The following is a 26,363-nucleotide window of genomic DNA, read 5'->3' as shown; positions in this document are numbered from 1 at the left end:
ATGATATGTCTATTGGCCAAAATGTCCAGTATTCATAAGGAATTATTGGTTGTCATGGTCCAAAATATCTTTGGGTTGCATTGTCCGGCACTGGTAAACATTATAATTCTTATAATTTGCAAAATGCCTTAAAAGATTTTTTTTACATTCAATTTAGTTTTGCTTTACTGTTTTGTTTTGTATCGTTTAATAATATTTTTATTATGTTTTTTAGTACGATTTGATTCATTTTATCGAATTGTTTCCTTTCCATTCTTTCTTTTATCAATCATTTTCGTTTCACAATTTTCATGATCCGAGAATTATTGGTAATATTGATAACATAATTTTCATAAACAACTGGGCGCCGTACTGCAGACTGTATGGCCAACCCTATCCTGGAAAAGCTATGATTTGATTTGTATTTAATTATCAAAACTAGTAAATATTTTCCAAGACTGGATTGGCTCTCAATCGAACATATACAAGCATACACAAACGAAGCTGCCATTATGCTGTTTTTCAGCTCCTAAAAATGCAGGTACAAACTGGATATTGATGCTTTTTCTTGCCAGAAGTATACAGATTCAAGTTGATAATACAACCATAAATGGTCCCTCCTGGAGCGTATTAATATAACTTTTAAAATTGTGATTTGTTTTTGTTTTGTTTTTTTTTTTTTTTTCAGAATAATTTAAGTCTGGGCTATTTTTTTTCAAGAAAAAACAATAAATCAATAGTACAATTCTTATATCAATGTTGATATGTATATGGTTATTAATCACATTAATGCATACTTACAACCAATTCTCCATTAAGGAATGCAATTCCAGGTATGATGCTCCCAATGGATCATAATAAAAAATAATCCTCTGTTCTGGACAAATTACCTGTACAAAATGAAAAAAAATAGGATAATCTAGATGACATCCTCACATGCATTTCAGGTTAAGAACATTTTATTAATCTAACTAGTGCTAAGTACTAGTACGACACAATGAGACACTTTGCTCAGGAACATTTCATGGGGAGGCATGTCAACCCAATTAAACATATTATTCTCACTAATTAAATACAATTTATTTTGATCAAAACAAAATGCAAAGAACAACTACTTAAATCAGTGTAGTGAGTATATCTGAACAGAATGATAGACAGATAGCACTGTCAAAGACAATATACATAATGCACCCTTAGTAACTTTGCTGTAAGGGCCCTAATTACTGCATAACATCAATACGAGTAAACCAAATGAAACAAGATGTTGCATGCTATATCGTGCTTTAAATACCCCTACTCACAGTATTTTATGTGAAGGGAGCAAGGGTAGGCTTTACTACTATTGTTTGTATTTTTAAAGATGGAAGCAGGTCCATCAAAACCAGACTCATTGACATGCCTGTGATGAACATTGGAACAAGGCAAAATCTATTTTATGCCATACCAAGCATCACCTATGTGAATACATGTATAATTCATTTGGTTGATTCATTTGTATATATCATGTATTTATAGTTTTGAAAAAAAATATTCAAAATCCTCTGTTTTACTTTTAACATAACATTATAACATAACAAATTATGTTGATAATGTCAACACACAAAATCTCCCGCAATTTTATGCTGCATTGCATTCTCTCTCATAAAAGCTGCGAAATCTATTAAGTAATATGAACAGTGCAATTGAGAGAATGACAGACTAACAAGGTGATTGCAATATAGGTTATGACACAAATGCTTCATAGTCATACAATAAATATTTAATTTCTACATACCAATAAAATCCAGTGATTCTGACCATCATTGACCGCACCAATAATGTAGTTATATTCATCAAAATTTATCTAATAAAAATAAATATAACATTTTCAGTATTTAAGTGAATTGGTTGTTGCAATGGCAGAAACTTCATGATCAATTGAGTTGTACTAGTCTAAACCTTTTATATGCTAGCATATAAAAGAAAAGAGACAACAACAGAAAAGTATTGTCACTTAGTCCGTGTTTTGTTATAACATATCAACAATATTGCATGTTAACAGAAAGCATTGACTCTTTAAAACATACATTAAAACATAAATAAGGCCTTAGGTTGATCCCACAACATCCATTCTGGACGAAACAAATAAAAACACTAACTCCATAAGTCCACAAACAGGAACAAAAGGAAAACTTTTCAGCAAGATAAAGAAATGCTTAGTTCCCACATAAAAACCATCGTAGGGGAGAAATTGCATTATAAAAAGCATAGGTAGGATCTTCACCAAAAAAAGAGATTTGCAAGCTACTGCTCACAAGTATACCCCCCTTTCCCCCTTCCCCAAGATGTATTCTTCCCAAAGTAGGTAAACAGGAAGTACAAGACCTGAATCTGAAAGCGATGTGTATGACCTTTAGCCGAGACTGCATATAATGTACCAAATATCAAGTGGCTATGATCAGTTGTTACCAAGAAAAATGTTACAAAATGTTTTCATTTGATCATTTATGTTCAAAGACTAAGTCAGTAAACATAAAGTAGTTGCCCTACAAGACTAAAATTGGTAAGTGCAGTATAGCACCACTAGCTGAAGCTGAAAATTAGGTTACAGAATGACAGAATGAGCTAAAACAGTATACCCCTCTCTTCTTCATAGTGGGGGTATAATTATATTCAAAAGTCTTTCTTTTTGTAACATTTTTGCAAAATGACTAGAATTATCTTTAAAACTGACATTTTAAATTTTCAAACCTTAAACAACCAATTATCTACCAGCTATTACAGTCATTATTGTTTATCAATATTGTTTTATCAGCATTTGCTGCCGATTTGTGTAAGTAAGCATCAATTACCTGAAAATAATTATCAACAAATATAAAATTTAAATAACCTTTAAAAACATATGAGACTTTCCTAACCTCAACAACATAAATGATAAAAAGCTTAGCTATCACCACAGACAGTTGTGGACACAATATATATTAACTTGATACAGCTCTCAATTTTGGTTGTGATTAAAAGTTTAGCATTTAATAATTCTGACCAGAATGAAACCAGTCAAGAACAACTCTTCAATTCATCAAAACCTCAAGGGTCTTCATACCAAAAACAACTCTTAACACAACTAGCCCAATAGTTTTACAGATGTCATGGAAGTTTTAGGTTTAATGAGAGACTATGATTTACCTCACAAAATTGTACTGTCACCACAGAGCATCGAAACCTAGACAACTCATTGACAGGTGAGTAACAACCAAAACTAAATACTCAATTTTTTTAGATAGATTTTCATTCATAACTAAGCCTGATTTCAAAGAATATTTGCATTTCCTAAAATAGGTCTTTTCATAAGAAAGAATTACCTCATCTGGTAAGAATTCTCTCAGGGAATGCAAACTGTTTAAAGTTAAAGTGCTGTTGTCAACTTTGTTAAGCACCTCATTCTGCTCCACACTTGGCCACTTCCAAACTTCCAAAATACCTGAAGAAAAAGTTACATTTGTAAAAAAGTCAAATATTGGTTAATATTTTTTTATTGTGTAAGTGGGTACATCATATATTGCTAAATTCTCTTAAATGTCCAATTAAACATTTCATATGTATAAAATGTGCAATGAAATGAACCCCAATGCTTTGATTCTCTGAAAATAATATGTTATCTGACATGACCAAAGATGAAAATGGTTATTTACATTTTTATGCTAATATTAAGTTTAACCTAAATAGGTGATGTGATTTCTATCTAAGATCAGAGAACCTTATACTCACATGCATGTACTATTTCCTCAAATGTCACTTTATGCAGTGCTGTACAACTAAATACTTTTTCAGAATGAGACTCCATTGTCTCTTTAAAAGACTTAGTTAAATCATCTTGATCACTAGCCTAAACAATAAAAAAAATACAAATTATGAAACATTTACAATAATTTGCAATGATATGTACAATATTGACTGCAATCAATTGATACACTGAAAAAAATATTCCTATTTCCAGGACATTGCCTAGGTTAAGACTTTTTGCAAAAACTGTATTTCACAGGTGCAACATTATGCAGATTATGTACATAATCATTGACTTTTCTTAACCTAAGTTTTCTTTATTGAAACATATTATGCCTTTCAATTGTTTACTCGTGAGTATTTTAAAACAATAAGAAAATGAAGAGTTCACAGAGTGCAGCAAATTTGTACTCTGTACACTTGGGGCAAATGTGGACACAGTATTAGTTTTTGACACACTTACGCATAGGGACTTAAATTTCAATATGGACAAAATAACTGGTTCTGATGCAAAATTTGAAATTCAATTGAACTAAAGATGAACATAATGGCTGCTTATCAAAAACCTTTGCCTATAATACAGTAACGAAATTAGTACAACAGATGTTATTCTGATAGAAATGGTCAGGCAGGGATTTTCATCAGGAAAATTGTGTTTGCCTTAACTCAAAACCCGTATAAAATATCTGAAATATGATTGACATATGCAGGCAGGAATTTGTATAAGGATTTCAAATAAAAAACAAGAAATCTGTGTGCGATGGCTCACTATTGATACCCCCACTTTCAATCACGATACAAAGAAAATAAACAAAGTCCTCAGTAAATAGGAAGTTGTGGTCAAATTTTTCTGGAAATAGATTCTACCATACGACATACCTACAGAAAGAATGTGTTACAAGCCTTATGGTCTATACGAAGGCCAAAACAAGTTTAGTTCAAATGTTCCATAACTCCTGTTAAATTGGCTGCATAATATGAATGTAAATGGCAACAACAAATGGTGACCATCCAAACTATCCAACACAATTCAAGTAAATTTGCCAAACAGTTTCATTGGACTTGTGTCAACAAGTTTGACTGGAAAGATGCATGGTCAAATGGAAACCTCTCCAGACATAGGAACAATGTGTTAAAATTTCTAAACGATAGAATAAGTTTTACTCAAAATATTGTATATAAATGAAAAATTAATAATATACAGGCATTTTCAGTGGAAATGGCAGTTTAAACCAGGTTTAATAGCAAGCTTAATCATATGCTTTTATTATGATTATTTAGTTGAAATAAATAAGGGCAGCAAAAAGTCTTCATTCATACAAATCTTACGTTATTAGCATCAATCTTAATTATATTCAAATTTGTAGGATATAACCAAGATTCAACAAATATTTACAGGTGAGACAGGGTCTATTGAATATTTTTTCTGCTTGACAATAATTTATTCAGATTTTTTATACTTACAGTGCCTGTATGGGATAAACTTGCAATTTTATGGAGTATTGGGCAATGGGGTATGGGGAATGGGGAATGGGTAATGGGGCACTGGGGCAATGGGGGATGGGGCAATGGGGAATGGGGCAATTGGGAATGTGGCATTTGGAACGGGGTAAATGCATAGGACAATGGGAATGGGGAGAGGGAATAATTTTGGTTAGTCAATCAAACTAATTGTTCTGCCTTTTACCGCTAGCAACGTACCTATCATAATTCTATGACAGCAATTTAAATAGTTTTTAAACAAGATTGTTTCAGAGTAATTTTTAATTATTACAGGTGTTACAGTTCATTATTCATTGACATTTTTTTAAAATATTAACAGGAAGTGCATTTGTACAAATTTAATTTCTGGTCATCATAGATTGAAAATGTTCGCACTCACACAATATCTAAACGTAAATCATTTTTGAAAATTCATATTGAAATAATTTTGTGTTGGAGACACTCGTATGATTTTAATATTTAAAAAATACAATGAAATGTTGATTCCTTTTCAATTGGCAGATAAATGTTATAAGAATAATAATATTGCCATTTTTAATATTTTATACAAGAATTTTACACCATTATTGAAATTAAACTGTTCGCATCCTTACAATGTGCAGAAATATGTCATTTTTGGGTAATTCAAATGAAATCAATATGTCCCAGCCAAACATATGATGCCTATTTTGACAATTTTAACGTTTTAAACAATAATATAAGACCATAACAGTAATTTCAAGTGTTCACACTCATTTAATTTGCAAAAAATCTCATTTTCAACAATTTGGTCTGAAATATATGTATCACAGCCATCAACATAATAATGATATAGACAATTTTAACATTGTTTACAATAATTTTAGACTAATAGGTATATTAAAAGTGTTATCACACATACACTCTGCAAAAATATGTCATTTTGAAGATTTTTGACTGAAATATGAGTGTTGCATCCACCAAAGGGATACTAATATTGCCAGTTTTAATATTTTTAACAATAATTAGGGACCATTATTGAAATTAAAATAGTTCACACCCTTACAATCTGCAGAAATATGTCATTTTTGAGAAATTGGATTGAAATAAATGTATCAAAGCAACACATATAATGCTGATTTTGACAATTTTAACATTTTAAACAATGATATAAGACTATTAAGGATATTTCAAGTGTATGCAATCATTTAATTTGCAAAAATATTTCATTTTCAAGAATTTGGTTTGAAATATGTAACTTATAACAACAATCAACATAAACTTTATCTGGACAATTTTAACATTTCTAAGAATAATTTTAAGAATAAAGTTCATTCACAATTTTTACATATATCTATAATTATAAAAATATAGCATGATTATTTCTCATGCAGCTCGGAGTGGCGATGATACATGTAAACAATGTAAATATTGCATGATTTCAGTAATTCTCAAACTTGACGTTGAGATTCTAAAATCAATATTGATTGCACAAAACTTTCTGCATCCTAATGCATTATATGTGTTTGATAAAACGTTTACTTAATTTTTTTTTTTTTTTTCGAAATGGGGAAAGGCATTGGACAACGGGAAATAAGTCGATGCAATAGGGGATGGAGCAATGGTGAATGTGGCTATAGTGAATAGGGTATAGGGCAATGGGGGATGGGGTATGGGGCAATGGAGAATATGGGATTGGGCAATGCGGAATGGGGGATGAGCCAAGTGGGAAGTTTATCCCATACATGGACTGTAATTTGTCATTCAGCTCATAATTTCAAGTAAACTGTGTGGATTTACAAACCATCAAAAAACAAAAACATTCAACTAGAGGTGATACCTGCAGGCCATTTTTGAGTAAACTATTAAGAACAGTTTTGTATTAAACTCACAAATCCACACTGGGCAGCTGACAATGGCTCTGACTCACACTGTGGCTCTAGTTCTAGCAATGGATCAGGGAAAACTTCATACTGCTGAAATAAGTTTAAGTTGCATGAAACCAATTTCATGAGCAATTCTTTTTTTTACAAAAAGTATTCCATCTCTATACAAAGTAAGCATCTGACTTAAGAACAAGGCTCCAGTAGCCACTGTCAGTTATAATTCAGATTTCAGCAGATGAAAAAATGTTAGTGCTGGTCTTTTATATGCTAGTGTTTAAACTTTCCCATTTCTAAATATAGCTGAGATTAAGAAATCTTGGAAAAACCGAGACTTGCAAGTGTGAAAGAGTTTAAAGCACATTTCTTATGGTTGAAAATTAATTTATTCAGTTTGATAATAATTCGATATTCAGCTCTCAATTTTAGTCAACTGTGTGTATTTACAAACCAACAAGAAAATGAATAACTTCCCAGGAATAGTTCTGCTTAAATAAACAATAAAATGCTTTACAGGGCACTGATGTTAAAGTCAAATCCTTTCGTGGAATGGCACCTTGTAGTAAAATTAATTTGAGATCCATTCACTTTTACTCAAGAAATTGTCCAGCTGTATTGAAACTGCTTGTTTCTGGCCTTTTTTGGCTCCTAATTCTAAAATAGTTAAAGTCTTTTAAAATCTCCAAAATCAATCCAAGTATTCCTTTGGTGGTAAAGCACATTGTAATTTAGTTTCAAAGAGAACACTTCATTAATAGTCAAGTTGCATTGCCTGAATATCAGGAAAATACATGTTTCCGCCCCCCTATTTGGGACCTTGTTTCTAAAATTTTCAAATCTTAACTCCGAAATTAAATCCCAGTCTGACTATTGTCATGTAGATTATTATTGTGGAACACTAACAAAGATATTCCTGTTCTTTAAGTGGAGTTATATATTTGAGTTCCATAAAATGCTTGTTTTTTGTCCCTTTCTGGTATCTTATTCTAAAACGTTTGGATTCATAAGCCACAAAGTCAATATGAAACCTTCCTTTTGCAGATTGGAACTTTTTACTTTTCTTAAATTTAATAAAGATTAAAAGACCACTGTTAAAGTTAAATATTCTTCTAAAAACAAAGTGTCAGTAAAATATGAGGAGAACCATGACAATGATAGCATAAAACAATTATACAACCACAAATTTTTTGCAGTTGTATAAAAACCATTTGTTAAACCAGAGGTGATATCTGCATGCCATGTTTGAGCATTTTGCCAAAAACAACAGGTTTAGTATTCAGAATATTAAACTCACAGATACACATTGGTCAGGAGACGGTGGTTTCCCTCCACACTGTGGCTCTGTTTCTACCATATCTCCTCGCTGAAATAAGTTTTTGTTACATGAATCCAATAAGCATAAGCTATTATTAGATAAAATAAGATATTCTTCCTTTATAAAATTAGCAATTGTCTTGAGAACCCTAATTAACTGCAGTGAGTTCTCCACCTACACAGTTTGTAATGGTGAACAGATGTTTCAAATTTCTTTACACTACATACCGATAATTCTTCTTAAAGACTTAAGCATTCAAAAATACTGTCAACAACAGTATACCATTCTGACTATAATTGTACTTCTACAGATAATAACATATTTTGATGTCTTTACATTAGTATCACATGTCGCTTTACTCATAGTTGTAGTACAGAATTTAGTACTGAGTAGTAATCAATATTTTGCATCCATTTTCAGATCAATAAAAATCACTTTAATTTATTATCAATTTTACTGTTCCAAGATGTTAGTGTTTAAATAACTTTCCTATTTACAAAATATAGCTGAGATTAAGAAAGCAAGGAAAAACAGACTTACCATGGCACTGACAATGACAACTGTAGCATCATACAATTATACAACCACAATCCTTTGCAGTAGTATAAAAAAACATTTATTAAACGAAATATCTGATATCTATATGCCAAATTTTAACATTTTGTTGAGAAAAATAAGTTATGTATTCAGACTTTTAAACTCACAGATCCACATTGGTCTGTACATAGTTGTTCTGTCCCACACTGTGGCTCTGTTTCTTCCAATGAGTTAAGATTTACTTCTCCTTGCTGAAATAAGTTTTATTTGCATTAATCTAATTACCATGAGCTACATTTTTTTATAAAAAGTATTATATCGCTGTAAAAATTATCTTGAGATCCCTTATTAACTGCAGTGAGACATTATTTATCTTTCTCCACTTAATATGTTTGTAATGGTGAATAGATATACTTGAAATTGCTTTAATCTCCATTCTTCTAAAAACATGATGTTTCCTTTGTGACTTAAGATGTTTTGATGTCATAACATAAGTATCAAATGTCACAATGCAATGCAGAATTCAAAACAGAGCAGTATACCATATTTTGCATCCAATTTCAATTCATAAAAAAATTACACCAATTTATGATAAATTTTATTTAAATGCCATTCCAATTTCCAGGATATACATGTAGCTTTGATTCAGAAATCAGGTAAAAACTGAGACTAACAGATTTGACAGGGATTATAGCACATTTCTTGTGGTTGGCACTCAATTTATTCAGTTTTTTTCTTCTAATATAAAATTCAGTTCTCAATTTATTTAAGTTAACTATGTACATGTATATCAATAAATAATCCAGAAAAAGAAAACTCTCTTCAAATGAAACATTCATTCAATCAAAGGTCATCAATGGCAATTTTTGACTATTTTAACAAAATAGTCAAAAGGTTTTGTATTCAGGATAATAAACTCACAGATACAGTTTGGTCAGCAGAAAGTGGTTCTGATTCTCGTTGTAGTTCTGGTTCTACCGATAGATCAGGGACTACATCTTCTTGCTTAAATAAGATTTAATTGCATGTATATGGATCTGCAAAGAAGTGTTCTCAGTAATGTAAATGGTGTGATTCCAATTTCATTACAAAGCTAGGTACCAGTAGGCTACCAAATAATAGTTCTGCCTTACATTATAACCACTGAACACATGTGTGATCTTTTGGATACTGTCTATAAAGCTTTAACAGTTTTCTATGATGATGACCACCAACCAGTGTGTTTTTGTGTATTGTATTTTATTTATCTTATTTATTTGTTTTCTTGTGTTTTTTATTTTCATTATTAATGTATAAGCTTTATTTTTTAATACTCAGACTATTGATCAGGAAATCGGTTGAAATGACAGCTCTTAAGTGTGCAAGCTCAAAAGCATGCCCTCAACTTAAAAGACAAATTAAACCACTTGCGATAAATAAACTGATACATTATAACAATACACTCTCCGCAGCTCTGTTGCTTTTGGTATAACTAGCAGGTCATTATGATATATGTCTATATAAATTTTATCACTTACCATTTCAGGTGGCCTGAAAGTACCTGACACTCCACCAATGATCATCTTTTTCTCTAAAAAATGTCAATTGTTATGTACTAGCTATTAGTCTTAAACCTTCATTTCTAAACAGTAAATGAGCTACACTACTCACTCAAAACCTTCCTTTTGTGATATGGAATCGTGTGATACAATTTCATAGAGATCCACATGTTTACAAGTGCCATTGCCCGGAAACAAACATTTCACTTTGTGTGGTCATCTATACACTAAAATTTTATTATACTAAATTTTATGACATACTTGTTTTTGGTTCCTTTTTAGCACTTGCAAAACAACAGACCATTACACTTGAAATTAAAACTTTTTATAATCAATATAAAATTATTAGTATTCAACTTATTGAACCGTCCAAGTGTTTGCGAATAACAACAACAGAGATGCAGACTTTAAGTAGCACTCCAGCTAAGGATCACGCAAAATGTGATTCATGGGTAAAAAGCCTACATATTTTTATTTTTGATATATTGTTTGAAATGTCATAGTAAACAGAAATAAACATGCGGTTTTACATATAACCCATGCTCTTAGGAGATAAAAATTGTATAGAATGCACTGTAGATTTCAAATTAAGGGAGATAACTCTGTAAATGACACTCAACAGAATCTACTGTATTTTCAATGTCAATTATCTCCTAAGAGCAGGCACATTTGAATGAATAATTACACATTTCATAGTATAGACCCATAAAACAACTTAATTACAAAAATAAAAATATGTACCCTTTTTTGGTTGTATCACATTTTTCAGATTTTGCATGATTCTTACAAGGACAGCAACTTAAAACAGGAAACATTTTCAAAGTGGACAACAATGCCAATATACCATTAAAAGACCACTAATACATGTATTAGGTTTCAGCAGAGTACCTCTTTTACCAAACACAAAATGTGCACATATTTATGTCAGTGACACCTAGAAGTTTTAGCTATTAATTATTTCAAGTTATATCATTACATTTGGAATCTTTCAAATAACAATTGTTAGTCCAATCCTTAAAAAATGGTTACAAAGAAATTTATTACAATCAGAAGAGTATGCATTTAGTCTCATGACAATTGCTAGAAGTGTTTTAGTATTATACAAGAAAACAGAAATCACCATATAGTCACAAAACTTGAAGAAATAAAATCCATAACTTACAATTATTAGGGAGGAAATTGACTGAATTATTTTTTAATGTCATGTTAATGATAGATGGTCTAAAATCTACTGGTACAAATGAATCAGAGTTAAACTGGTTATCCCAAGATATTTTCTCAAATTTCTAAGATCCTTAGTTTAACTACTCCAATTTATTTCCTGTATGATATGATATATGATTTTCATATAAAACAAGATCATTTGTATATGTTCAGCCATACAAATACATCAAGTAAGCAAACTTTCACAGATATGACTATTAGATTTTGTTAACTAACCTTTAAGCTTTTCAATACATAACTTTTTAAGTATAACACTGCAGCTTTTCACCATCTGAAAAAGATTAACAAAATAACCTGGTAATTACACAAAAATTTGCAATGGTGACAGATGGACGTACAGAAAAACAGACAGAAAGGACCATGTGATCACCATATACCATCCATTTTTTAAGCAAGGGTGGTATAAAAAAAGACAAATTTAGCCTTCATTTCGTAAACACAACTAAACTTGAAAACAATCTGCCTATTACATCAGGCTGCCTAATACCTGCCAGCCATACATCCCCAAACTGACTTTTTCGATCAGGTATTGAGATCTATTTAATGTTCTTTCTACCTATCAAGGGTCATGATATACAGCAGAGTGGTTTAAAAGAAGATGTGATGACTAACTTTGTGATCTTGAGGCCTATTAGTAAGATTAAACGAGACAAAATCAATACGCAATATGTCTCCCAACCATAATGTTGGGGGAAACAAAAAGGATAGCAAAATCTCAGGACACCCACACGTAAGATTTAATTGTTCTCTAATAAGGCTCTGCTCTGTTAGTGAACTGTTATATCATACCCAATGGTGTCTGAGATTTCTAAACTTGCATGAAAAAAAGCTGGTGTATGATTTTTTCCTAACTTGAATTGAGTTATTTTCCAATTAAACGTTTTGAATTGAAATGACCTACATTGAACAGCAGATCATGACAAATCAGTCTGGCCAACACTATGTAACAACCTGGTGTAAATATGGTTCACTTACTGAATAAAGTAATCAACAACTGTTTATACTTGATTAAATTAAAATATTGTGGAAATTTCAAACATTCAATGGTAAAATAAGATTTCCCTTTATTTCAATGTTCCATTTTTTCATGATAAAGTACACATATATAGACCCTAAGAAAATCTCACACAGCTAAAAACAGGAACTGTCTTGTCTTAATAATGCCTTTAAAGCCTAAAAACCTTAATTCCTTACCTGGTGCAGATGAGACAGTAATGTACAACTCATACTTACTCTAATTTTAGATTTTAAGGTGTCTTCTTTTAATGAACAACTCTCTGCAAAAAATGTATACACAATATATTAAAGGTATTTGAAGAGAGTTTCAATACAGAAACACTAACGCTATTATCATGCTTACCATAGAGAAGCCAAACTATCATTTTATCAAAAAAATGTTGTCTTGAAATTTTGTTTTGATGAAACAATAAGTTAACTACAGGCCATATCACCACCAGGAAAAAATACGTAATCAACAACATCATATGGCTTTATAATTTGATCATTTAAAATAAAAAGTAAATTATTTAAAAAAAACTTTATCAGTAAGGTCCTTACTTGTATTATTCGTTTAAAAAAATTCAAACAAAAGCAATAAGAAAAATATAAACAATGAGTGTAAGTCTTCCTCACTCCACTATTTTTTTTTATTTTGAATATTTTTATACTATAACCTTACCTTGCAATATTGTCTGAATTCTGTCATCTCCCTTTTTCATCAAATCCTCCTCCTTTATCATAAAATATTATAGTATACATAAGTATTCATAACTTAGTGAATAAAAGTGTTTTGAGTAGTGCAGTTTATTACTAACATATATAGATCAGAAAGCAGAATTAAGAAATGAGGTAATATCCATTCCAACAATGCAAAACAGCTGAAGTCACCCATGGGTCTTAAAAATAAAACTGAAAATCCCCACACCATGAGGCAGTCCTTAGAAGAAACCTCTAGTTGGAGAAAGGGCTATTGTTAGTTGTTACTCAATTTATATAATAAATTATAAACTACAACATAACTTATGACAATAATATTACAGATGATTCATATGATAATCATGTATTGTAGATCATAAGAACTTAGTGAGTGGTTCTTTACTAAGTTTAGACTGTGTAGATATCCATGTCAGAGCTACTATTGGGTAGGTGTAATTGTCCATTACTAAAACTTTGTGAAACCATTTTAATTTGATGGCCAATGTTATCTACTTTTGCTATTCCTTTAGTACTAAAAAGAGGTTGTTATAAAAGAAAGTATAGAAAATTCTAAGTTCCACATTTTTACCTTCATCTCAAAATAGACAATCGAGGAATGTTAAAAAAAAATCTATTAACATGAAAACTTTGTTTATATCGTCAACTATCCTGTTATGGGTAAGAGCATTTCTGATCCTCAGCATAAGGAGGTTACATTAGTGTTGTAAGAGATTACAGGGTATGTAAGTCTCGTCATGTGACTCCATGGTTTCATGAGAATGTGTCTATAGCTACCAATGAAATGCATAGAGATTTGTCATTTACAGTGCGTTGAGTTTAGTATTAAAATCAAAAAATCTTTTCACGCAACAATACCAATAATGAATGACAAATACATACTTCTTAATGATAAAAGTGTTAAGACAAGAATGCTACGTGTAGCCATATGTCCCCCGCCGCTGTAGAAAGTTGAATTACAAATGTTTGACACTTGTATAAATAGCAGATTCAAAACTTATGTGTTTTCATAAGTCCATGTGGTGATACAAGCAGGGATACCAAAACAACAACAATGACAACAAAATTATTTGACTTATCCAAGAACAACTGGGTCCCATCCATATAAAAGCAACTTGGAAGCAAGAGATGATATACTTACCTTCAGCTACTATGTGAAAGATATAACCTTCTACTGGCATCTCTTCATACAACAAAAAATAATGCACAAAAAAAGAATGTGAAAAATGAACAAAGTCCCATAACTCCCATAAAAATTGTCGAATCAAAATAGCGGTTAAGTATGGTAAACTACATATGGTGACAAACAATCCTACAAAATTTGGTCAAATTCTGTTCAGCCGTTTCTGAGAAGTTGCGTCCACAAGCTTCAGACGCACGGATGCACAAATAGAAGATTTTGCATTAAAATACAGCATTTTGAGATCTCGGTAGGAAAAAATAAAATAGAGATTGGTCTTCGGATTTCAATATGTTCTATATAGGAAATTCTGGTATGGAAAACAAAACTGAAACAAGACTTACAAATCTTATTACCTCTTTAAAGATTTGCTTTTAAGGCATAAGCAACTCACACAGTGATTATGTTGTTATCACTCCAATAATTCTACAGTCGTTACCATGACCTAATGTTATTATTATGGAGTATCGGCAGTCCGATTCACAAAAAGTCAGAAGTGCAACATAAGTCCCAAGTTATGATGTCATAACTTATGACTATTTTTTTTTTTTTGGTGAAATTGACCACAGCATTTCCAGAATGACAAACATATTTTATTTTTAGGATTTCTTTCTCTTTACAGGGAATGATTATTGACATGCAGCATAACAGAGGTCTTGCAAGAAGCATTATCTGCTTACACTCCACAAACACCCGAGTTCCTCCTGTCTGTGGTGGAGTGTGCTGCTTGTTTCTATGTTTATTAGCTTTATGTCTGTTTGTTTTTCCAGTTCATGTAAAACATTTTTTTGCCAATGAGTTTTTACTCTTTGATATCCCCCTTTTTAATGGCACTTAAAGATACTTTATGTTCTTTGTTGAGTATGTCTGTTTTCTATGTCTGGTCTTTGTCCCTGGATTACATTCTTTTGATTACTGCTATAAACTTGGTTCCCTTGATTACTCTTAAACATTCTTGCTTTTATTTGAAATACTTTATTTTATTTTTTGGCCAGTAGATGTAAACAAGCTGTAACACCCTATGTACTGCTAAGTAGTCACATAAGTAAAACACTCAATTCTGATCTGTTCAGAGCGGGTTTGGTGCCTGACCAGAAATGCACCTGTGGCTGGCATATTGAGGATAGTATCCATTTCTTTCAAGAATGTCCTGTAGATTATCCATAGCCAATCTTCCAGATACTGGTGAAGATCTATGATTTTCATAACTATGATTTTATCTGGTAGCACAATACTTGATAACACCAGCAATGCTGACAACTTTAAAACAATACAACATTTTATTCAGCAATCAGGTAGATTCTGTTTAGAATTATCTAAATATCTTTGGAATTTTTCTAATTTTTCATTATTTATTAATGTTTTACACCCAATTATGATTTTTCCCCCTTTCTGATTTGGACCTACTGTTGTAAAAGGTTAAATTATCAATTTCTGTACACTACACTTGTCATTATTTGTTCAACAATTTATTGTGTGTTATATTCCATGTATGGAGAAGACCACGTGAGTTTGAATAACTCAGGTCAAATCCAAATGTGTTTGTTTGCAAATAAAATATGTTTAAACTAAAAACTTTAAACTAAACTCCTGCTAAGAATAACCCAACTTGTCGAATTCTGTCCAACCTTGAAAAAGGCAACATGTTAAAAGTCATCATGCAAAAGCAATACACTGTGTATACCATATATCTAAGCATTCCTTCCAATTTAGACAGTGAAAACTGTTACAATTTTTTTCCATTATGCATCACCTAAAAAATGATATTTACAAAATTAACATTAACTAAGAAAAATTAGATCTTCTGTTTTCAACAGGTGCCTCTTGCATAAAAACTTCCTAGAGCATGATACGTAATAAAATAACATATTTTAACATACTAAGTCAACTTACAATTTTCATTTTCTTCCCTTTTAACTTCTGTCTCCAAGGTAGGTTTCGGCTCGCATCACCATAATCATACCTAATTTCTTCCCCTTGACAAATGTCTCTCTTTGAATACAAAACTAGATGGGGCCTTCCATCTACCACAATTTTCTTCATAACAGCATTTTGACCTCTACCAATGCTATCATTGACAAACCTTCCCATTTGTTTTGAGAAGGTTGCATCTATGCTAAATGAAGAATGATAAGCATATTTAACAATAAACAGTTTAATGCACATGATAAAAACTGAAAAATACTATTCAGTATGAACACTAAAACATGGTCTTCTCATGGACTTTTTCCAGACTTCTTTGACTGAGACCGATTAACAGTTTTACAAAGAAAATTTATCTTTTTTTTGACAAGACATTAAAGATGGATTCTAAAATGATATGAGGAAAGAATATACCCTATTTAAACATAGAAAATGTGTAAGACTCAGAACCGCGATGGGACGCGGAGGTATGATGGTCATGCTGAAGTGCAATGGTAGTACGCCGAAGTGCGTTTATGATCACGCTGAACTGCGATGGTTAGACATGATTTTTGACTGCCAATAGCAACATGGAAATGTGTTGGCCACTACGTTCATACTTCAAACTATTGAGGAAATTTGAAAAACAAAATTAATAATTTTACTTCATTTTTTTCCTACACCAAGTGGAAATTTGAAAAAAAAAACTGGTAGTCTCATTTAGAAGGACAAGTACTCTTTAACATGAACATATTTTGACTAGCTTAGCTCTAGAACGTTTGTGGATAGCTTGAATGCTTCAGTATTAGCGTATGAACTACATGTACTACATAAAACACATATGATCGATAGTACCTGTAGAATTTGCAAATACAAATGTAATGTAGTATTAGACAGCACTTTTTTCTCTGTGTATCATCCTATTCACTGTGGCTAAGGTTATCAAAGAATAATTGATTCTACAGAGGTCTAGATTGGATGGATTAAGGGACTGTACATAATATGAATAGAAACGTGCTAGTCTGGTCCACCAGAACTTAAGTTGTGTCTCTGACATTTTAATACTCTCTTTGAACTCGTATATTGCAGTTTTTATTTCACCTGTCAACTATATAATTCGCTCCATGATTCATGGTGAAAGCATGTCTTACTGTTTCTAAAGGTAAAAATCCATGATATCAAATTTATAAAAAAGAAATTTTTTTTTTCACATTTTTAACGATAACAAAGTTGTCCCGAGTAAATCTTTTAATTATATCTATTACAGTTTGCATGATGCATAACATACGACTTTCAGTATACGCTATCTTTGGTAACCCGTAGCAACAGTTTATGTTTTTTAATTACCTTCAGTATCGCTTATGCACTTAAAATTCATGGCGAAGTTGAATTGGGTATGCAAACGCACTTCCACGCATTTGCGTTAGACATCCAACATACTTCAGCATTGACCATTGCAGATCAGCGCAACCAACGCACTTTGGCGTCCTCATCGTACTTCCGAATCTTACAAATATATCAGATATTAATCCTTGGAATGACAATTTCTGTTAATTGCATTATTTTTCAGACAAATAGGATATGCAATTAGCATCCAGTGTATATTGTATATTAACTCAAAATCAATGTTTAGCTTCATTCCATTTAATGCTGACCTATTCAAATTAAATATTCTGTTAAGTTCACAATGCCTAACTCATGTTATTGAAAATGCATAAAATTACTAAAGTTGCTCTAGTCAACATGCTAAAAACATGAATTTGAAATGCTTGCACATACCTATAATTTTTTCCTCCAGACCTGAAGAAGAAAACATAGCAACCCAATCTCTTGCTATGTTTTTCCAATCTCTGACCTCCCTCTTTATGGGAAATAAGATCCCCGTCATATTCCAACAAAAACTCCCCTTTCTTGAAAAACCTTTCTGCAAACACACCTTTTCCTGTTACAATAAACATAAACAGTAGTAAATAGATAACAGTTAAATGTACATTGTACCTGCTTTTTAGTTTAAGTGTGTTTCATTTTGCAATGATGGAGGTGAAATTTTGTAGACTAATTCAAACCATGTTCTAAAAACATTTTTTCTGAGTAACTTGCCATCGGATTTGTTTTTTACAATAAATATGTTACCACCATAAATTATGATTAAGTCCATATGCACAAGTCAAGGAGACGGAATCTCCTATCTGAAAAAATTATCCAATGGGATGACCTCATAGTAGCCATCTACCCTTTATTCATCATTTAATTTCTGCCCATGCAAGAAGACACATGTGCTAAATTTTGTTGTGAATAATATATAATAATTTAGTAATATTAGAATTTATTTTTATTGAGGAATTTTCCTTTATATTTTTATTACTGGCAATGATGTTTTTTTGGATTGGTCATTACCTTACGATAGTCAGGTGGTTACTCCAAATGTGTCTAGTGAACCAACTGACGTGGGTTAACTTCAGGGACTAACACTACTATTCCACAGACCCTGTTGTAGGATACGGTAACTCTAACAGTATCTAGGCCAGTAGACACCACAGGTTCAGTTTCCTGTTCCCCTGGTGTTTCTTTGGGTCTAAATTTACCAGGTTCTAGGCCTCCAGTACCTTACTGTGGTGTTACTTTGCCTTCCTCAGCTAATAACCCCATGTATTGGTCAAGACATCCCTGGCCTCAGGCTTACCCTTACCCAGGTTTTCCTGGTCAGGCTTTTCCAGGTTTCTGGCCTTATGGTAACAACTTTGGACCTATTGGTCCTCAAACTTTCACTCCTAGTTTGTCAACCCCTGCTCCTTCTGTAGCAGTGCCTTCTAGTAGTGTTACTATACCTACAACTGCAGGTACCTCTTCTGTTAGGCATCAGACTAATCAGGTTATTAACTCTTCTCCCTAATTCGATGGGTTTAAGAACATTTTAGATGACTTTCGTCAATCCATAACTTCTGAGTTTGTTGTTTTCTCCAATCGCCTCGCAGCTTTGGAGAAAAAAGCTAACCAACCAACACCAACTCCTCTATGACTCCACTTCCTACAGTTCACAACTCTGAAAGTGAACACGAGGATAGTGATGTAACGTTTCTCAGTGGCCCCAGGTAGTCAGGAAGGTAATTTTTCCTCTGGTGAAGAAGATGAAACTAGAGACCAGGTTCCTCTGAATGTTTCTGTTGGTAATCCTGCTCCTTTTGTTATTGGTCGGTCTCATTCCAATTCCAACAAGACTGCTGAAAGTGAGGATACTCCTTCTTCTTTGAAGGATCTCAGAGATTCTGTCTACTCCATTATAAGAGATGTCAATAAGGTGCCTTTTCAGTCGCCTCCTAAACCTAAGAGACTCACTTCAACTTTTGAGCTTCTTGTGGTATATCTAACGACCTACCTAAGTCTCATACTAGTTTTCCAGAATCTATTCATATGTCCACTTCTCTTCAGATTATCAATGAAGGTATCATAGCAAATGACTTTCATTTTCCCAAGGTAAGAGATTTTGGTAAAACTTCCTTTATTGATCATTTCCGATCAAGGGAATATGATATTTTCAATTCACTTTGGGTAAGTTGGTTCATTCTTGTGATAAAGTCTTTTCTTCTTCTATTAACTTGGCCTATGGACGGACTGTGTCTTTCTCAGTCTGTCTGGTCTAAAACTAAAAATCTTCTGAGAAATGCTTCTCATGTTCTAGGTACAGTAGAACATTATTTGTCTGCTGTAGCCCCCTTACAGAAAGAGTTACTCTTCCTCTGAAGTAAAACCATTTTTATTCCAGGTTGATAAAGCTCTAGGCTCTTCTCAGCTTTTACTTATAGGATCTTTGGCTAACTTTACTTTATCCAAAAGGTTTGAGATCCTGGATAATGCTAAAGTTTCAGACAGCCTGAAAGATTCTTTGATCAAATTTCCATTGAATGACATACTTTTTGGTTTGCCTCTTGAGGAGATTCGGAAGCAACACAGTCATGCTCCATCACCAATAAATGTTAAGGTCTCACTCTCTGGAAATAATTCTAAGAAAGGTGGTTCTTCTTCTGGTGGTTCTTCCTATCCTTCCACAGAAAAGAGAGGAAGGTTTTCACTGAGGGCGTTTCACTGAAGGTGGATAAAAAGTAGTTCAAGGATCACTTACTAACTGCCAACCAGGTAATTTTAAAGGCGGTAAGAGGTCAAATCCTTCTACCTAGGAAGATACCCTCTCGTACATTACAGACAAAACCCAATCCAGAGGGTTATTTTTACGAAAATCCCCTTTCTCAAATCCCAGTAGGGGGGGTTTAACAAAAATGGAAAGATATTACCTGTTAGATATTGTCAGTAATTTGGGGGAAGGGGTTAACTCTAACATTCAAGGAACTACCACCTCTTTCACCAGTTCCTATTCCACTGTCCAACACCATTCATCTGCAAAAAAACATCTCTTTTATCAACAGAGATAGATTGTCTTTTGACAAAGAAGGCAATAGAGGAAGTTCCTGTTTCATAAACAGACCCAGGTTCCTCTTCTCAGATTTTCCTTGTTCCAAAGAAAACAGGAGGAATGAGACCATGGTCATCACCTGTCCATTCTCAACCTTTATCTGATTGTTCCCCATTTCAAGATGGAGATAATTCGGTCTATCAGACCTTCAATACTTCATGGTATGTGGACTACTTCCCAGGATTTGACAGACCCTTATTTCCATATTCCAATATGTCCTTCTTACAGGAAATTTCTTCGTTTTGTTTGGAACAACAAGGTTTACCACTTCAGAGTTTGGCCTCTCTACTGCACCTTTTGTTTTCACCAAGGTTGTGCAAGTTGCCGTAGTTCATCTTTACTCTCAGGCCATTCAGATTCATTCTTATCTAAACGATTCTCTTCTCAGAACTGGAAATATCAAATTCAAATAATTCCTCAGGAATTGTTTCTACATCTTTCATGGTGGACCGTTCAGGAGAATACTTTGAAAGGTGAACTTCTGTCTTTCCAATTCCGAATCAGACTCTGTTCACAGATGCCTCCAACCTCTATCTAGAGGTATCTGGAAGGATGTTCAGTATCAGGGGTCTGGAACCCCAACTTACTGAAAGAACACATCAATTTTCTAGAGATGAAAGCAGTTCTTCAGGAAATATCTAAATTTCAACCTATTCTGCAAAAAAGTCTCTTGTTCTTGCATCCAACAATATGACAGTTGTTGCTTACGTAAAAATCCAGGGGGAACTCAATGTTTCAAGCTATTTCTTCTTGCAAAAGAAATTATCCTTCTTCGCAATCAACTTCAGCTTCAGCTAGTAGCTCGTCATGTTCCAGGGAAACTCGATGTCTTAGCAGACTCTCTATCGAGAACTCTAACCCCAGTGAATACAGAATGGGAACTTCTCAAATCAGTGTTTCAAGCAATAACTCTTCATTGGGGGTCTCCTGTATCCAGATCTTTTCGCGTCACTTCTCTCTAGAATAGTTTCAAGGAGAGAAGCTTTTCTGAGCGAGCAGCCAGACATTTCTCTCAAGCAGTCAGGGACTCTACCAACACTGTCTACCATGCTAAGTGGACAATCTTCAGTAGCTGGTGTAGTGAGAAAGAAACTGATCCTCTCAAAATTACTATTACTGTTCAGCAGTTAGCTGAATTTCTTATCTATCTTTTTGAAGATAAAAACTTGTCTCCTTCAACAATTAAAGGTTATCGTTCTGCTATTTCCAGAACTATCCACTTGCCTGGTGGTCCTGATTTTGGTAGTAATGAGTACATTTCTCTTTTGGTTAAGAATTTTACTCTTGAAAATCCTAGACAAAAGGTTTTAATTTCTTTCTGGAATTTAAGTTTGGTTTTATCATCTTTTAAAACCATTCCTTTTGAACCAGCTGGAGAAGTAGATATCAAGTTTTTGTAATACAAATGTTGTTTTCTACTGACAATAGCTTCAGGTAGAAGAAGCAGTGAAATACATGCTCTTTCTATTTCTGATTCATGCCTAAAGTTCAACAGAGTTCAATTTTTAGTCACTCTTTTAACTGACCCAGCTATTTTAGCCAAAAATCAGATTCCTAGTAGAGGTTCACAACCAATAGTTACACCTTCATTGCCTATTGATTCTACTTGTAAACTGCTTTGTCCCATCAGAATTTACTTATTTATTTAAAAGAACCCACAGTATTAGAGCTAAAGCTAATATATGTACTAGGATATTTATTCCCTTTAAGAAAGATATTAAGGATTTATCAGCAAAAACGATATCTACCTGGATTTGTAAGACCATTCAATTAGCCTATAATTCTTCTAATACAGAATCTCTTTTTTGGCTGAACATTAAAGCCAATGATGTTAGAGCTATTTCTACATTTTGGGCACTGTTTAATAATATTCCTTTAGAGGAAGTTTTATCAACAGGTTTCTTGAAAACTGAAAATTCCTTCATTCCTCACTACCTAAGATCATTATATCCTAAAGCCAAGGGTTTATATTCATTGAGACCTTTGATAACTGCTCAAAGAGTTGTTTTACCTCCTGCATCTTCTGGTTCATGGGATTCAGCTTTACATTAGATTCTGTGTTTTTTATTAATTTTAAAATTTAATCAGAATTTATGATGGTAACATATTTTTAGATAGAGGAGTCTGCCTGCTTGACTTGCACAGATGGACTTACTCAGAATTTATCATGGCAAGTATTTATTTTATTAAGTCCCATTTTACTTTAAAAATGTTAAATTTTCTTTTCTATTGAAATTTTTTTTTATCAGGGCAAAGTTTTTGCTCTGCACATCTATCCCAGATTTTACATGTATGTATTACAGGGCAAATTAGAATCCAGTAGGTAGAATCCTCCCGGTGGAAATCAAAATTCCTATTTCTCCTAGTAAAAATAGGAATTCTGCTTTACACTGATTTAAATCCAGTACAAATCAGAATTCCAATTTCTTCTAGAACAAATTAATTGTTCTAGGAAGATTTCAGATGAATTGTACTAGAAATTTAAGTCAGGATTCTGGATTGTCCTGGAATTTTACATGTAAACTATAAAGTTTGTTTGAACACTGAATTCAAACTACATTTAATCACAAGAATATAATAAGCTTTCCAGCCACTGGTTTCTTTAGTGGTTTTGTAGTAGAGCATGTCGAACAGATTTCAATAAATAAGCCAATAAGTGGATAACATATTCCACCATAACTTGTTTTAATGTTTAGTTCCTACATGACTCTGAACATTTAATCCCTAGTTACTACAGGACAGTCTGTATTACCACACATTAACATATCCTTTTCACTTATGGTTGTTTTCTTAGAGTTGTTTATTGCCCAGTGCTTGAATTGTGCTCCTTTATTCATTTTGAGTCCCTTTTCAGCATCAAGACACTTTAAGATCAATGCATATTAAACTCCTGACAAGACAAACTTCTTCCTGTCATATTTTTGTATCAAATCATCCTCATATTCAAAGAATTAAAAGACAGATCATGGGGAATAACAAATTTGAGATCAATAAAATATCTTTACTACTTTTTTTTAAATAAAAGATGCTAAAACATTTATCATTATATAACATCAACACACTTTCAGTTTTTTCTTATTTACATGTATTATAACTTTTTATCGAATGTTCACTCATTTAAGTCAGGACAATCTGGAAATCCAAATCCTCCTAGGGCAAATCAGGATATCTCAATTTGACCTAGTAGAAATTGGAATTCTGATTTGTACTGGACTTAAACCCATGCAAATCAGAATCCAATTTCTACTAGGACAAATTGGAATTCCGATTTGCCCTAGGAGGATTCTGGATTGTCATTGATTCCAGTTTACTCTGTAACACACATTAATATTTGAAGATTTAGCTCTGTCCAACTGAAACCAATCCTTAATCAAATAAATTTGATGCACTGGATAACCCACTAAGGTTAAACATTTAACAGTTGGGGCAAATGTGAACACAATATTTAATCTTGCTACATATCTGAATTTGGATTGTGATTTATAGGTAAATGTTTAATACAGGATATGGTGTCAACACTTGCAATATGACTAGTAATATGACGTCCTATTTTTTAGCCAACTTTGGTTCCCATCAGTTGGGCTGTTTTTGAGAAGTGCATAGACAAAAGTATATGGGAAAGAAGAATGATTAAAGTTAGAACAAAAACAATATGTTCTCTAGCTACTACATTTGGGAAACATAACAACTGAAAGAAGCTTGGAGCCAGAAATAAACTATTTAAACACAGTCCTATGCAAATAAGTGTACTTTTGAGCTTAAGTACTAGTCTGATAACTTCATCAAAGCTTCATAAAGCTTTGAGGTAACAATTTCGAGTCATTTTATGAAATGGTTCACAACAATATACAGTAACAGTAACAAACTCTTTAATTCTTGAATTCATGATTTATAAAAGGGAAAAATCTATCAAATTACACCAAATTTTACCTGTTTTGACATTCAACATACATGGATTTTTTTTAACACTTCTCAAAAATCTCATTTTCAGTACTTTTTTTGTACATTCTGCCTATATGTAAAGTAGCCCAAGTCATTAAAAGAACCCCAAAATTATCAGTTAAGACTTTAATTAATAGAAAATATCAAAAGCCATTTTTTTACCTAAGCAAAATCATCCAGTGCTTTTGACATTGAACAATGTATTACATATTGTCTGAACCTGTGTGACAGTTATATATCTGTCAGTACACAAACAAGTATCATCCATCTATTTGTTAAGCATTTATACACTACATTATTGGTTACAAATGTCTTAAAGTATTCTACTAATGAAAGCATATACTGCTGGAAAAGTGAAAAATGGCTAAGTTTAAGACACTAAAAATGAAGAAAAATAGATGTGTCACCATGACACCAATACCCCAACCTGCAGTACATTCAGTTCTCCATAAAAAATTAACAAAGCAGAACAGAACTCAACCTCTGTGTGTTATTCATCAATATAAACCTGCATACAAAATATCTGATCAATATTTCAGGGCATTTAGAAAAATAAATTTGTGGAAAACATTTTCTAAGTTCAAGAGGCACCATAAATAAAATCATTGAACTAGAACAATATTTAAACATGATCAGTAACTCATCAACATACACCTGTTTATAAAAATTCACTTCAAAGTCTCACTGCGTTTAGATAAAAAGTCCAGAAAACTGGTCATACAGTTATTTTTCTAATTTAAAGGAATACAACTCGGAACTGTAAATCATCAATATACACCTGTATACAAACATCACTTCATTGTCTAAAGGTGCTTAAAAACAAATTCTGGAAAACTGGTCAAACAGTAATTTTTCAGATTTAAAGGGCACAACTCCTTCAAATATCAACAAACCGGAAAAAAACACAACCTGATCTGCAACATACCAATATACACCTATTTACAAAAAATGACTTCAATATGACAATGGTTTTAGAAAATAAATCTGGAAAGCTGCTTGTTACAGAATGGCGGAATGATTGAATGATGGGCAGATGGACAAGGGTATAACTACATGGAGTGGTTGGTGGCATAAAAATGTTTAAGTTTCTTTTTAATAACATGTGCCAACATTCCAAAAAGTTTGACTGATAGAAGGGTGAACTCACAGATAGTAGGAATGATGGACATAGCCAAGTCGCTACTAGACATGCTTTTACTCCTGATGATATTAGAAATAATGTGAATAATCCCCCTTGCTTCAAATGCAGTTAAATGTACAACTCCTCAGTTAAATTATCTCCATTTGGAGCCTTCAGACAGAAACTGGATTCCTTCTTGCACATTTACATATGATGTCCAACCTTGCTATAAAATTTCATCAAAATCACTTGAGCAGTTTAGGCGGAGTTGTGCTAACGAGGCTTTAACATCCAAAATCTTTAATTTGGATTATCATCCATTGGAGTTCTCCAACAGTA

At 32.7% G+C, this 26,363-nt stretch overlaps 3 protein-coding genes across 4 annotated transcripts in view; all 3 read right to left on the bottom strand.

Annotated features, from left to right (window-relative positions):
* The window catches only part of LOC148600604 (uncharacterized), a 30,725-nt gene extending 29,933 nt beyond the window's left edge, over positions 1–792 (bottom strand). For both annotated transcript variants that reach the window (XM_088557882.1, XM_088557883.1), the window contains exon 1: positions 781–792. The gene's annotated coding sequence lies outside the window, so the exon portion shown is untranslated. The remainder of the gene's footprint in view (positions 1–780) is intronic.
* On the bottom strand, positions 686–3,852 carry LOC148600603 (uncharacterized). The gene is made up of 4 exons (XM_088557884.1): positions 3,727–3,852; positions 3,321–3,439; positions 1,754–1,822; positions 686–869 (listed from the first exon to the last, which is right to left on the bottom strand). Exons 1-4 carry the CDS (start codon positions 3,800–3,802, stop codon positions 777–779), a joined length of 357 nt encoding a protein of 118 aa, XP_088414010.1. The 5' UTR covers positions 3,803–3,852; the 3' UTR covers positions 686–776.
* A 3,215-nt stretch (positions 3,853–7,067) lies between these two features.
* LOC148600602 (uncharacterized) overlaps positions 7,068–26,363 on the bottom strand; it is a 31,638-nt gene continuing 12,342 nt past the window's right edge. The window contains exons 4-13 of the mRNA XM_088558241.1: positions 18,274–18,436; positions 16,486–16,708; positions 13,378–13,429; positions 12,933–12,976; positions 11,916–11,970; positions 10,455–10,507; positions 9,859–9,942; positions 9,105–9,188; positions 8,380–8,448; positions 7,068–7,178 (exon numbers count right to left, since the gene is read on the bottom strand). Coding sequence (XP_088414367.1) covers positions 7,068–7,178; positions 8,380–8,448; positions 9,105–9,188; positions 9,859–9,942; positions 10,455–10,507; positions 11,916–11,970; positions 12,933–12,976; positions 13,378–13,429; positions 16,486–16,708; positions 18,274–18,436 — 938 coding nt within the window. The remainder of the gene's footprint in view (positions 7,179–8,379; positions 8,449–9,104; positions 9,189–9,858; positions 9,943–10,454; positions 10,508–11,915; positions 11,971–12,932; positions 12,977–13,377; positions 13,430–16,485; positions 16,709–18,273; positions 18,437–26,363) is intronic.

This window comes from Perna viridis, chromosome 13 (genome assembly GCF_037379345.1).
Source record: "Perna viridis isolate PV_CMFRI_1.1 ecotype Kerala chromosome 13, ASM3737934v1, whole genome shotgun sequence".
Taxonomy (NCBI): domain Eukaryota; kingdom Metazoa; phylum Mollusca; class Bivalvia; order Mytilida; family Mytilidae; genus Perna; species Perna viridis.
This window is presented reverse-complemented; position numbering and strand designations above follow the sequence as displayed.

Coding starts and splice junctions, on each gene's coding strand:
- LOC148600603 (XM_088557884.1), bottom strand. CDS start 3,802: ATGGAGTCTCATTCTGAAAAAGTATTTAGTTGTACAGCACTGCATAAA. Junction 3,440..3,726: donor TGAGGAAATAGTACATGCAT/GTGAGTATAAGG, acceptor CTTTTTCTTCAG/GTATTTTGGAAGTTTGGAAG. Junction 870..1,753: donor AGAATCACTGGATTTTATTG/GTATGTAGAAAT, acceptor CATTTTGTACAG/GTAATTTGTCCAGAACAGAG.